Source organism: Artibeus jamaicensis, unplaced genomic scaffold, assembly GCF_021234435.1.
Source record: "Artibeus jamaicensis isolate MK-2021 breed Jamaican fruit bat unplaced genomic scaffold, CSHL_Jam_final scaffold_369, whole genome shotgun sequence".
NCBI classification, from domain to species: domain Eukaryota; kingdom Metazoa; phylum Chordata; class Mammalia; order Chiroptera; family Phyllostomidae; genus Artibeus; species Artibeus jamaicensis.
The window spans coordinates 41,000,252-41,012,794 of record NW_026522042.1 but is presented as its reverse complement, the minus strand read 5'-3'; the positions used below and the strand labels follow the sequence as shown (position 1 = coordinate 41,012,794).

General features: G+C 43.1%; 1 protein-coding gene across 8 annotated transcripts in view; it reads right to left on the bottom strand.

Moving 5' to 3' along the window:
- MAST4 (microtubule associated serine/threonine kinase family member 4) overlaps positions 1 to 12,543 on the bottom strand; it is a 524,826-nt gene that overhangs the window by 270,380 nt on the left and 241,903 nt on the right. For 3 of the 8 annotated variants that reach the window (XM_053657255.1, XM_037150788.2, XM_053657256.1), the window contains exon 4: positions 2,508 to 2,582. The exons of the other annotated variants lie outside the window; for them this stretch is intronic. In XM_053657255.1, the coding sequence (XP_053513230.1) occupies positions 2,508 to 2,582 (75 nt within the window). The remainder of the gene's footprint in view (positions 1 to 2,507; positions 2,583 to 12,543) is intronic. 8 annotated transcript variants of the gene reach the window in all.

Here is a 12,543-nt window from a genome sequence, read left to right as displayed (position 1 = left end):
GACGACAGAAAGGCACTCACCACCAACAGAAGAAAAACAGCCAACTTGCAGTGTAATCTGTAACACTTTGCATGGCGGGGCGCAGTAGTTCTGAAAATGCCAAGGCAGAAAGCAATGAATACAGAAAAAAAGGAAAGGAGGAGCAAAGGCGTATGCCAGTGAAGCCCTTAAAAGAGCACCGACCTAGAGGTGCACACTGGGTGTAGCAGCGATGGGCTTCATCCCTCCACGTGTCCGTGCCTCATTAGTCCAAGCCTTGGCGGGGGTGGGGGCGGCCCAGGAGGACCTGCTCTGCGCTGCACTGTGCTCTGAGCTAGCAAAGTCCACGTCTTACATAAGGAAACCATCTGACTTACTCAAAGCTGGTTCATTTTCCCCCTCACATACCAACAGAACTTTCACAACTTCCCAAGGATCCTGAGCCAAAGTGAGTCGTCTGAAGCCTGGGGCGGTGAGGGGCAGGGGAGGAGAGCGACACACCCCAGACACTTAAGAAATGTAACAAAGAGTTATGTTGGGATTTATTTTCTAACACTTCCGCTCAGATTACTTAACACAGTTGGCCCTTGACCAACACGGCTTTAAACTGCATGGGTCCAATTACAGGAGGATTATTTCCAATAAATAACTACAAACCTATTTTCTCTTATGATTTTCTTAATAGCATTTTATTTTATCTACATTATTTTATTGTAGGAATATAGTATTTAATACATATAACAAGCAAAATACCATACTTTTGTGTGCACACACTCTGCCATGTATTACGCACACCCATGCTTTTTGGCCCAAACTTTCAGGAAAAAAAAATCTTCCTTTTGATTTTTAATTCAATTTTTATCTATTTATATTTAGATACTTGTTTTTTGCATTCTAAAGGAATTTTAGGATTTATTTTTGAACATATTATGGTATAATAAATTTTATGTAACAAATAACTACAAAACACAAGAACAGAGACAAGGTATTCCAGGTACTACCCATGTAGAATGCACATCCTTATTTTTTCCTCAAAAGTTTGGGCAAAAAAGTACATATCACACATGGAAAAATATGGTATGTGTTAATCAACTGTTTGTTATTAATAAGTTTTCCAGTCAACAGTAGGCTGTGAGTAGTTAAGTTTGGAGGAGTCAAATTTCTATATGGATTTTCAACTGGGGGGATGGGGTCAGCACCCCTAGCCCCTGCATCGTTCGAGGGTCAACTGTATCATGTATCAGTTAAAACTGTAACGGAGTCAGCGGGCCCACTCAGAACCGACTCTCCTACATGGCTGACTAGCACTTTATCAGAGGAACCCCTGTCTCAGTCAGCACCAGAGGTTTTTATAACTGATGTACTGAAATGGCTTTTCTTTGCTGAAATCAAAATCCGTGGCTTAATAGTCAGCATAATGGATATTAGATAGAGGCTTTCATTGTTGAAATAAGTGGTATTTAAGTAAATGAATTGACAAAATTGTTTCAGAGATAGTCTTCATCCTTGCATGAAGAAGGGCCTAAGAATCTAGGGAGGCCTGTAGCAACCTGTACCCTTCGGACTGGTACCCAGGGCCCAACGACTCCAACGGCCTTCTGCCCAGCAGTTGGGTCTGAGGAGCACTGTCGTGCGGTGCACTCGCTTTAAAGGGGAGAGAATCCCGCCTCTGGGAAGCTGTCGTGTTGTCGCCCTTGAGTGGAACTTTCCGGATAGGTTTGATGAGAGCCCTTACAAGGCCAGAGAGCAAGGAACTCACTGAGTGTGCAGGACAGACTGCAGGTATGCCTGGTGCCTGTTTGCTAATAAATGTTTGCTTAACAAAAGTATGTACACAGCAGAACTGACCTACGACTTCCTAGTGCTGTGTGGGATTAGCAAACCCTTGCCCACTTTTCCATGGCTACTGCTACATGTCAAACAGAACATAAGACTTGGACATGACCAAACTGACTTAAGACTGTTCTCAACAAATACATAACAATATGTAACACACACAATTGCTGCACTGGAGTTGACCCCGCCAGTTGTTAAACACAGCCATTATTCTTAAGTAATGATATCCGAGCTTTCCATTAAACACATTATATTTGACAACAAAGGTAAGAGTCAAAATGATTAGCTTAATTATTTTGCTACATATTACTAGTGTTTACATCCATTGTATTTATATGGTGGGAAAACTGTAAACAGCACTCTGCTGAACACCGCTTCCCAGCTCTGAGTCCCGTCTCCTCACACCATGACGTGAAACTGGCCTTGCAACTGGCCGTGGTGCGAGTCCTCAGAGAACAGAAACCAGCAAACGCTGCCGCCAGCAGGGTTTTGTTTGTTTCCGGGGCCGGCTGGTAAACAGGCACCAGAACTCCACTGGTGTGGATGGTCTTGAATTAACAGAGAAAACATTTTGCCTCCTTGGAGGCCTTCACATACACCAACATAAATAAAACTCCACATGCCCACTTTCCCCAGGGCGACCACATACATGGCCTTGGCTCACCCACCGCCGGGCGACGGGACACACTCACTTTTGAAGCAGCGGGGTCCACTAGTCTCTGGCGATGTCGGGCTGAGTTGAAATGGCTCTTCGGAGGCTGCCCTTCCTGACAGGGAATGGAGATGGGGATGAACGAGAGGTGGGAAGGGAGCAGGGGGGCGTGGGATGATGGGAAGATGGCCAGAAAAGGGAGAGGGACAGTGTTTAACAGCACTGGACTCCGTCTGTTTGGCTAAAATCTAACCGTAAAAACACACAGGTTTACCCCACCAAAGCTCTTGCCACGTGCGGTCATTTTGTTAAAAACAGCCTTGTATATGCAGACGTGTAAGAGAGTCACGGACACAGCTCAGTCGTAGACATTTCCCCCCAAATCTTTATTTTTCTATTATCTGATACTGTTTCAAAGATAAGGGAATCTGGAACATGACTTCCCAGCACGGGACGTCCGTCTCCCACCAGCGGGAGAAGGCAGGAGGGGCACTCTCAGTGAGCCCTGTCCCACACGTGGGTACCAGAAACATGATGTGGAAATCGCAGTCTTCCTTAAAACCATGAAAAAACCTCCTGCCTTGGAAGCTGCTCTCTCCACCATCCTGGCAGAACTCCTGGTGTCTGGCAGCTGCCAAAAATCTCTGCCCCTAAATGCAATTAAATTTTCTTTCCAACAGAGACTTGGCATTAAGTTCATAACCTAAACTGTGTGAAAGGCCAGTCCAACCCTGCAGATTTCCCTGTGTGTGTGTGACCCCTGGAGCACACGGAAAGGTGCAGTACCTGCCCCTTACTCAACCCATGCTAAAGACGCACACACACAGACCCGCACAAAACAAAAACAAGAACAAAAAAATGACACAAGGAATGTTGTTTCAACGGGGAAATTTGGAATAGGGACCTTTGGGAATGGTACAGGGTGTTTCACTTCTCCATCTTTCAAAGCTGGACAACAGTAAATAAGAATTTAAGAAGCAAGCAGGACCCACTGTGAGCACAGAATCTAGGGATGGGGAGATGAAAGCCACAGAGACAGGTTTCAGAAATTCTCCCGGGCACTTAGCACCGCTGGTGCAAGTGAGAGACTACACACGGAGCAAAACGGCCCTCGATGAGTGTTCGCATTTGCTTGCTGTGTGTTGACAGAGAAGGAGACAACCGTCTACTTAGCTAAAAATGCAATGTCTATATTATAATACTTAAGCATTCCTTTCCTCTGCTAGGAATAACAGCTCTATTACTTTTAAGACAGGAATCAATCACACCTACTTGAATTGCCAACAATCACTGCTTCGGTGTCCAAAGTATAATGCTTACCTTTCAAAAAGAAAATGTCATAAGTAGCAGATTACAAGTCAGGATTATATTTTTCCTAGTAACTGTCCTGCCAACATGCATTCTTTCCTTACCCTCTTCTGAAAGAATAAAAACCAAAAGTGCAAGGATACAGTCCTAAAACTCAGCTGACCTAGAAAATGTACCACAGCTTTAACAGCAGAAATTATACTCATTAATTCACTGAATAGTTGGCAAAACAAAAAGCAACAGAAAACTGAGCATGACTTCAATACAATCAATAGTTTTCACATGAGAAATAGCTTTTTAAAAAAAAAATCATAGATTTGGCTTGACCTGAAAAGTCTCCTTTACATTTAGTGGTTTATCAGAAAGTGGTTTTGGGGCTTTTCATTCCCTAAAAAAAATGTCAGATGTAAATAAATGGTTATCCTCATTAACATATCTGGAGAACTGTCCACCCTCATTAAAGTCCCTCTGGAATTACTGCAACCCATTTAAAAGTTCCAGCTCACAGTGCCAGGCTCCTACTCTTCAGAAAAAGAAATTAATTTCAGTGTTAAATACACAATTACAGTCAATGTGTAAATTAACTAAATAAAATGTTATTTTATTTTAATTAGCTAACTGCACCATGAACTCAGCAGGGGACAGATGTTGATATTAAACCTAGACTCTGAATCTCCCCACAGCATGTGGAGGCTTGGAGGGCTGGTTTACAGAGAGCACACGCATCCTTCACGGGGAACAGAAGGGGTGATCGGGTGTTTGAATCCTGGTCTCCATTGCATCTCCTTTATTATCACGTACAATAAAACTGTAATAGTCAGCTTTTGATGAACAAATAGGTCTATGAAACTATCAATATATTTACACAGATTCCAGTAATACATCTTAATAGAAACCAAGGAACAGCCTGGAGAATTAATGCCATGTTAATGAATTGCCCATGGAGGGAAAAGAAAGGAATTGTGAACAGCTCAGAGCAAGTTTTTCTCCATATGAATCATATCCTAAATTAATCTCAATTTTCAGTAAGACAGCCACATTATATTTTAATCATTGAAAAAAAAAGTTGGTGGCGGTCAGTTGGTCACGTGCTCTTGAGTGTGTCTGATGACACCAAGGCGCTGTGGAAAGGTGTTTGCAATGGGCCCTAGACAGGAACCTTCCAAAAGAATGTAATTCATTAGACTCTGGACGTGACTGCTGCTGCCTTCCTTTAGAGACCTTAATTTATTAAAAGCTTTTTCTTTCCCTCTGCAGTCTCGTTACAGGCCAGATTCCCTGACACGTTCTGCGAAGGAACAAACAACACACCTTGGGGCACAGTCAGCTCTGTCAGCTCAATTATGAAACCCTTTACATTCTTAAAAAAGCAAACAGGGCCCTCATGCAGAGAACTGCAGGGAGCCAATGTCCCTACGTAACAAATTTGTACATGTAGTTTTCTGTGTTCAAGAAAAACGTTAAATCCTATCACTCAGGCCAACATTAAAAACAAAACTTGTGACTTAATTTCCTTTTCCCAAAGTCTTAGTCCCCAGAATCCATCTCTCCTCCTAAATGACAGCCTTCATTCCAATTGTGGTGTCCCTCCTTCCTGACTGAGACCTCAGTCTCCTGGTAGCAGTTACCTCCTGCCAAATGGCGTAGATGTCAGCAAAATAACAGATTAAATTACCTGGGCAGGCCCCACGGGGCTCTTCAAGTGAATGGCTTGTTTATTTACATATGCAGATAGGGCCCCTTAACTATAAGCAGACTGGGTGGAGTGAGGAGAACTGGATTTCTCACTATTACCTTTGTGGAAACAAAAGGACATTATACTGCTAAAGTCAACTTAACTAGAATCATTTTGCTGGGGTAACTACCACTAATAAAAGTACAGCCTTCAGTTATATAAATAAACTACTAAAAGATGAGAAAAGTTGACATGTATATAATCTGGAAACTTAAAGATTTCCTCTCCATGCTTAATGCATTCATCAAGCCCTCTCCTGTTAAGTCTCCTGGCTAACTCTGTTTGACCTGCCTTGGAGCTCCCCAGAGACTCTGGCTCACCCAACTTATGGGCCCACCCAACTTATGGGCCCACCCAAGCTGCTTTTCCATATGAATGGCTGGTCTTGGCTCATGCTGCACCACTTCCTAAATCCTCTCAAACAAGCAACAGATGGCTTCAGTGATCCCCAGGCCCAGCCAACACTAGCAGCAGCCAGACCAGACTCACATCTTGGCTTCTCCTGAGAATCTCCAAGCCCAGTACAAGTAACAACTATCTCAGAATACTTTATAGTTTAGGCAGGGTGGCTCCAGGAAAAACACAGGGGGGCTGACCCTGGCCTGCACCACCCAGGAAAACTCAGGGCCAGCACACCCAGTGAACAGCTACTGACTGTGTTGGAGCACCACCACCCTGCCCCTGCACAGCTGATCCTCCACAAAGGGCAGAGGGTGGTGGTCAGTGGTCACAGCCAGTCCTTGCAGCTCACTGGCCTGAGTAAATCCCTCCTGTTGACCTGCCAACAGCAACCAAGGCTAAACTACAAGACTAGGGTGTACTCAGCCCACATGAAGGGTGCACAGCTTAGGTGACAGGGGAGGCTGTGCCACTAGACCCTACATTATGTAGTAGGACACCTACTACATTAGGCCATACTATCAAGATAGAGAATCAAAACAATACTACCTGATACATACAAACACAGAGAGGCTGCCAAAATGAGGAGGCAAAAAAACATGGCCCAAATGAAAGAACAGATCAAAACCCCAGAAAAAGAGCTAAACAAAACAGAGATAAGCAATCTGTCTAATGAAGAGTTCAAAACACTGGTAACAACTATACTCAAGAAACTTAGTAAGGACCTCAACAGCATAAAAAAGATCTAGTCAGAAACAAAGGATATACTAATTGAAATAAAGAACAGTTTACAGGGAAACAACAGTACAGTGGATGAAGTTAAGAATCAAATCAATGATTTGGAACACAAGAAACCAAAAAACAACTACAGAACAACAAAAAGGAAAAACAATCCAAAAAAAATGAGGATAGTATAAACAGCCTCCAGGACTACATCAAGAAGTCCAACATTCACATCATAGGGGTACCAGAAGGAGAAGAGAAAGAGCAAGAAATTGGAAATCTATTTGAAAAAAAATAGTGAAAGAAAACTCCCCTAATTTGATGAAGGAAATAAACATGCAAGTCCAAGAAGCAGAGAGAGTCCCAAACAAGATGGATGCAAAGAGGCCACTCTGAGACACATATAATTAAAATATCAAAGGTTAAAGATAAAGAGAGAATCTTAAAAGCAACAAGAGAAAAGAAGTTAGTTACTTGCAGGGAGTTCCCATAAGAATGTCAGCTGATTTCTCAAGAGAAACCTTATAGGTTAGAAGGCATTAGCAAGAAATATTCAAAGTCATAAAAAGCAGGGACCTATAGCCAAGATTGCTCTACCCAGCAAAGCTACCATTTAGAACTGAAGGGCAGATAAATAGCTTCCCAGACATGAAAAAATAATTAAAGGAGTACATCATCACCAAACCATTATCAAATGAAATGTTAAAGGGACTCGTTTAAGAAAAAGAAGATAAAAACTATGAATGACAGAATGGCAAAAAATATGTGTCTATCAATGAACCTAAAAAACAAACTAAGCAAACAAGAAGAAACAGAAACATGGATACAGGGAATGTTTTGATGGTTGCCAGATGAGAGGGGGGTGTGGGGGAATGGAAGAAGAGGGGAGGGGATTAAGAAGTACAAATATGTAGTTACAGAATAGCCATAGGGATATGAAGCACAGTGTAGGAAATGGAAAAGCCAAAGAAGTCATACACATGACTCACGGACATGAACAATGGTGTGGGATTGCCTGAGGGAGTGGGTGGTGTTGGGAGGAGGGCAGCAAAGGACAACTGTTACCATAATCAAAAATATAATTAAAAAAATAAATCTATCATTAGCCTTTTCTAGCCTAGAGATTTTAACATAAGAAATAGGAAGAAGAAAAAAAAAGAAAATGATCAAGCCCTCTCCTGTTAAGTCTCCTAATTGTTCACAATTGTTACAAGGGCTCCCAAACTTTTTCTTAAAAGTTCATTCAAAACAGTTTTAATTCTGAAAAGAGTCACATGCATTCTCAGATAAAAATGCAAATTTTCACCCAACTCTGAAACATCCTTTTGTCTGTGATAAATATATTTCACCCCTAATTGAAGTTCTTTCTTTTTTTTTTTTTTGAAGTTCTTAATAAACACTATACATTAATACAGTAAAGCTCTCACAAACAGGCTGAGTGAAGGGGCACCCACACATCAGTAAAGCTATCTAGGACCATGCAAAGCAAAAAGAAATTGTTTGAAAGAATTTATAAGCTGAGGAGCTTTAAAGTTACCAAGCGTATCAAAACAGGAATTGGAAACCCAAACGAATAAGGAAGAAGTGCGCCATTAGGAAAGTAAACCACATTTCCAGTGATAACGTCACAGGCTTCTAGAACCCATGGAACTAATCACACAGTAACTTATGAAACCGTCATAATTAATAACATGGTAAAAGTAAAAGCACATCATTTTTTCCTGTCTCCTTTCAAACGTAGGTTTTTCAACCAGGCTCAAGAGGAGAGTTCCCACAATTGGTCCGGGGAAGGGACATCCTCACCTCTGAGTGCGAACCTGGAGACGGTGGCTTTCTAACTCTTGCCCTGAGAAACGTGTTTTACATCATGAAGCTGCATTTGCAATGTATTTTACTTGCTAATCTAGTCTAGTGCCTTCTTAAAGAAATGCCGATCCCCACCCACAGACTGGGAGATTTGACCTGAAGTTAAACTCTCCCCAAGGGAGGGTCTCACACTGTGATAACATGCGAATCACCTAGAAACTCCTTACAAATGCTTCAAGTTGCATCACAGACCTCGGTCGCTTACTTAGTAATTTTTCTCGTTTCCATATACTTTGCATACTATGACATCTACCGCAAATGCTATTCTTAATTATTTTCTTTGAAAAGATTTCTCCATTTTGCACAATCTTAAATATTTCAATTTTTAATGCTGACCTAAGTCATTGCATCTTGAAATCACAGCTTTGTTGGGCCAGTTACATTTTCTCTAATACGAACTAAGGTAAGCATGTTAAACACTATATAAAACTGTGTGTGTGCTGACTAGAGTCACCTGTGTGGGACCAGTGGCGTCTGTACAACGCTGGTGGCAGACAACGGCAATGAACAGCGCAGGCTCTGCAGTTTTGTGGGGGGTTTTCTGAGGGGGATTGGTCAACATAAGCTAGCATTTATGATTTGGCCATAACATCTCTCCCTCAATTTCAAATGCCTACTCTGAGATGTCAAACAGAGATCGCAAATGTCACACGTCCACGACCCAATTCCTGACCTTTGCCCCCAAATCTGCCCTCCTCAGCGATGTCCAGGAAAGGGCACCCCATTCATTCACCCAGTTGCTGTGGCCAGTGACCTGGGAGTCAATTTTGCTGATTCTTTCTTGAGAATCAGTTCCCCCATCCACCCCTATCCAATCCACCAGCAAATCCTATTGATTTTAACTGCATAGTATATTTCAAATTCGACCTCTCTTACTTTTACCATCATCAACCTCATCTAAGCCATTTGTCTGTATTAGTTTGCTTGGGCCACCATCACAAAATATCACCTGCTTGGTGGCGTAAATAACAGGATTTTATTGTCTCACCGTTCTGGAGGACAGAAGTCTAAAATCGGGGCCGGCAGGGTTGGTTCCTTCTGAGGCTGTGAGGGTTCAGAACTGTCCCAGGCCCCTCTCCTTGGCCTCTGGATGGCTATCCTCTCCGCATCAATTAACATAATCTCTCCTCTGTGTGTCTGTCTCTGTGTCCAAATGTCCTCTTATTATAAAGACACCGGTTATACCGGATTAGAGACCACCACAAAAAGTTCCTTTTAATTTATAAAGACCATATCTGCAAGTGAGGTCACTTTCTGAAGTACAGGGGTTAAGACTTCAACATATTTGCCGGGGAGACACAACTCAACCCATAACATCATCCAACTCCTCTATACTCCAGCAGTCATGTCACATGTCTCTCCTGCTTCTTTTGCTTCCCAAACAGTCTATACTCCCAACAGCAGACAAAGCCACCCTAGTAAGTCACGTTACTTTCCTCCACACCCTCCAGTGCTTTTCATTTCCACTCACCCAAAACCCTTCCAGGGCCCATGAAGCATGGAACAGTGCCACCCCGGCCCTTGTCTGAATCCCCACTGCTACCCCTACTCCACGCTGACCACGCCGATCTTTGTGCTGTTCCCAGAGCTCTTCCAGCACATGCCAGCTCAGGGCTGTGGTTCCCTTCACTGGAAAACACTCCTTTGAAGTATTTTTGCAACTCATGCTCACTGACTTCATTTAGGAATGCTCAAACGCCCCCTCCGGCAAAGGGGTCCCCCACCACCCTCTCTCCTCTTGTCCTTCTTCACTTCATAGGAGTTATTACTACCTGACATCACACAATATTAGACTGTTGGCCTCAGACATGTTGTACATGTAGGTCTTTATCTTTTATTCCTTTTTGGTGGCTTTTTGCATTTTTATTTTTTTAATTTAATTTTGTTTTCTATTACAGTTGTCCCAATTTTTCCACCATCGCTCTCCCCTGCCCCCCGACTCCCATGGTCAGCCCCTACCCTGCTGTCCATATCCATGAGTCATTTACACATGCACCGCAAGACCAAGAGCTTTGTCTGGTTTGTTCTCCATTTGCCATTTGGTGGATGCTGGGTAAGTATCAAACCAATAAACGACACCAACATATGTATGATGCGTAATCACACTCGCTCATCCATTCCCAGTGCTTCAGAGTTCCACAGGAGTTAGTGCTGGCAAAGAAGGAAAAGGAGCAGGTCCTTCACCACCCCAGGCCAGAAGAGGAAAAGGGAAGGAGCGCCTTCCAGAACCTGAAACATCTGGGTTTAGAGGGTGACCTGGCAGGTGCCCTTACTGTGGGTGAGCACTCAGCCAGCCTGTGCTAACACAGCAGGAAGGCAGCCAGACAACGAGGACTTCGGTTACATTCCCTGTGCTCCCTCTTGCCCTCCAATCTCCTGCTCCCCATTGGGCTGAACCCAGCCAGACACCAGAGGTCACGGGGCCCTTTGATGCAGGTCCTAAGGTGGAGGTGAGTAGAGAGAGAAAGGAATAAAGAAAAAGAGAAGGTGGAGAGGGTGGGAGGGGAAGAGAAACAGGGAAATGGAGAGGAAGGAGGAGAGGGAGGGAGGCAGGAAAACAAGGAAAGGGGGGAGGGAGAGGAGGGGGAAGGTGCAGAGTGGTCTGGAGGTCGGAAGGAAGGGATCAGGCACCCAAAGATCACTGAGCAGAAGTTAACCGCAGCAACCATAGGAACTGCTTTCCTTTCCTTTTCTCTGTGTGGTCCCAATTTCTGAAGCAGCATGTGTTGCTGCACCTGAAAACTGCCCTTGCTGCACTGAATCCGACGGTTGCATTAGCACCGGGCACAGTGGACATGCACGCGACCGGTGAGAGCACCGGCAGATAAAGTGAACGGAGAGCCACAGAGTTCTTTCCTTCTCTGGGTCTGGCTTCCTGGAAATGCTGAACTAGATATCATCTGTGAAGCACCACATATTAATGATGGGTTTTTTTTCTGTTTTCAAGGTTTCACATTAATGTGATTTTGGTAGGTCTGTAGTATCAAGTCAAAAGAAAACCCTGGGATTGGATTTCTGATGAAATTCTTGCTTTGAATTCAAATTTACTTCCCAACCCTGGTACATATCAATTTGCTTTTTAAAGGTACTCAACATTAGGAAAGCAGAAAAGCCAGTCTGCACGGAATCCGCCAAGACACCAAGGAGTAGGTAGTTCTGGCACTCGCTGAGGTTCAGCAGGCATGGGGCCCTCACCAAGGGCCAGAGCCCCTCCCCTCCCCAACCTCTCCAACCTCCCCGACGACTGGCAGCATCCCTGTCTGTAGTGTGATGCATTTGGAGTTTTAAAATTCCAAGACCCTTTCTAAAAGGTAGCTCAGTATGGTGAAGATCAAAAAATTCAGGATACCCTGTTTTAAAAATGAATGAATTCAATTATTGAGCTTATGTCATAGTTCAAATTTCTGGTAGGTTTCATAGTATGTGTGTTCTAGGAATCATAGTACTGACTTACTATTTAGAAAATGTTTATGTTTACTGCTGTTCATAAAGTAATGTTTGGGCCCTGAATTATACCATGCCTGTCTGTCATTGATCCTTTGTTAAGCATTTCAGACCATCATATATTGATTTAAATTGATGAATTTTATGTCAAAGACCAGTTAACATATTTTACCATAGGCAATAAGTTTATGGATGTAATTACTGAGTTGAGCTCCAAAAAACACAGCACAATTATACTGTAGCACATATGTCAACCTACTTAAGTCACTCCACGCCAGAAAAAAATCTAATATCACATGCCACACTCTTTTTAATGAGAAAAACTAAAGGATAGCTAAATTAAGAAAACCAATTTTCCACAGGAAAATCTGGAGGGGGGATTTAAAGGTATATCAGTTTTCTGAAGGCAAAAATAAAAATTTTAACATAGCTCTGAGATGCGCCCAAAGCAAATCATTGCCAGCAAGCAATATGGCTCTAATAATTAGTCTTATCGGGGTTAACACTGAGCAGAGGGATGTAGCACCCTCCTCAGAGCTGTGTTGATTTGTTTCATCTGTGTGATCAGGCGTCAGGAAAAACAGCCAGTGTCCCGGGAAGG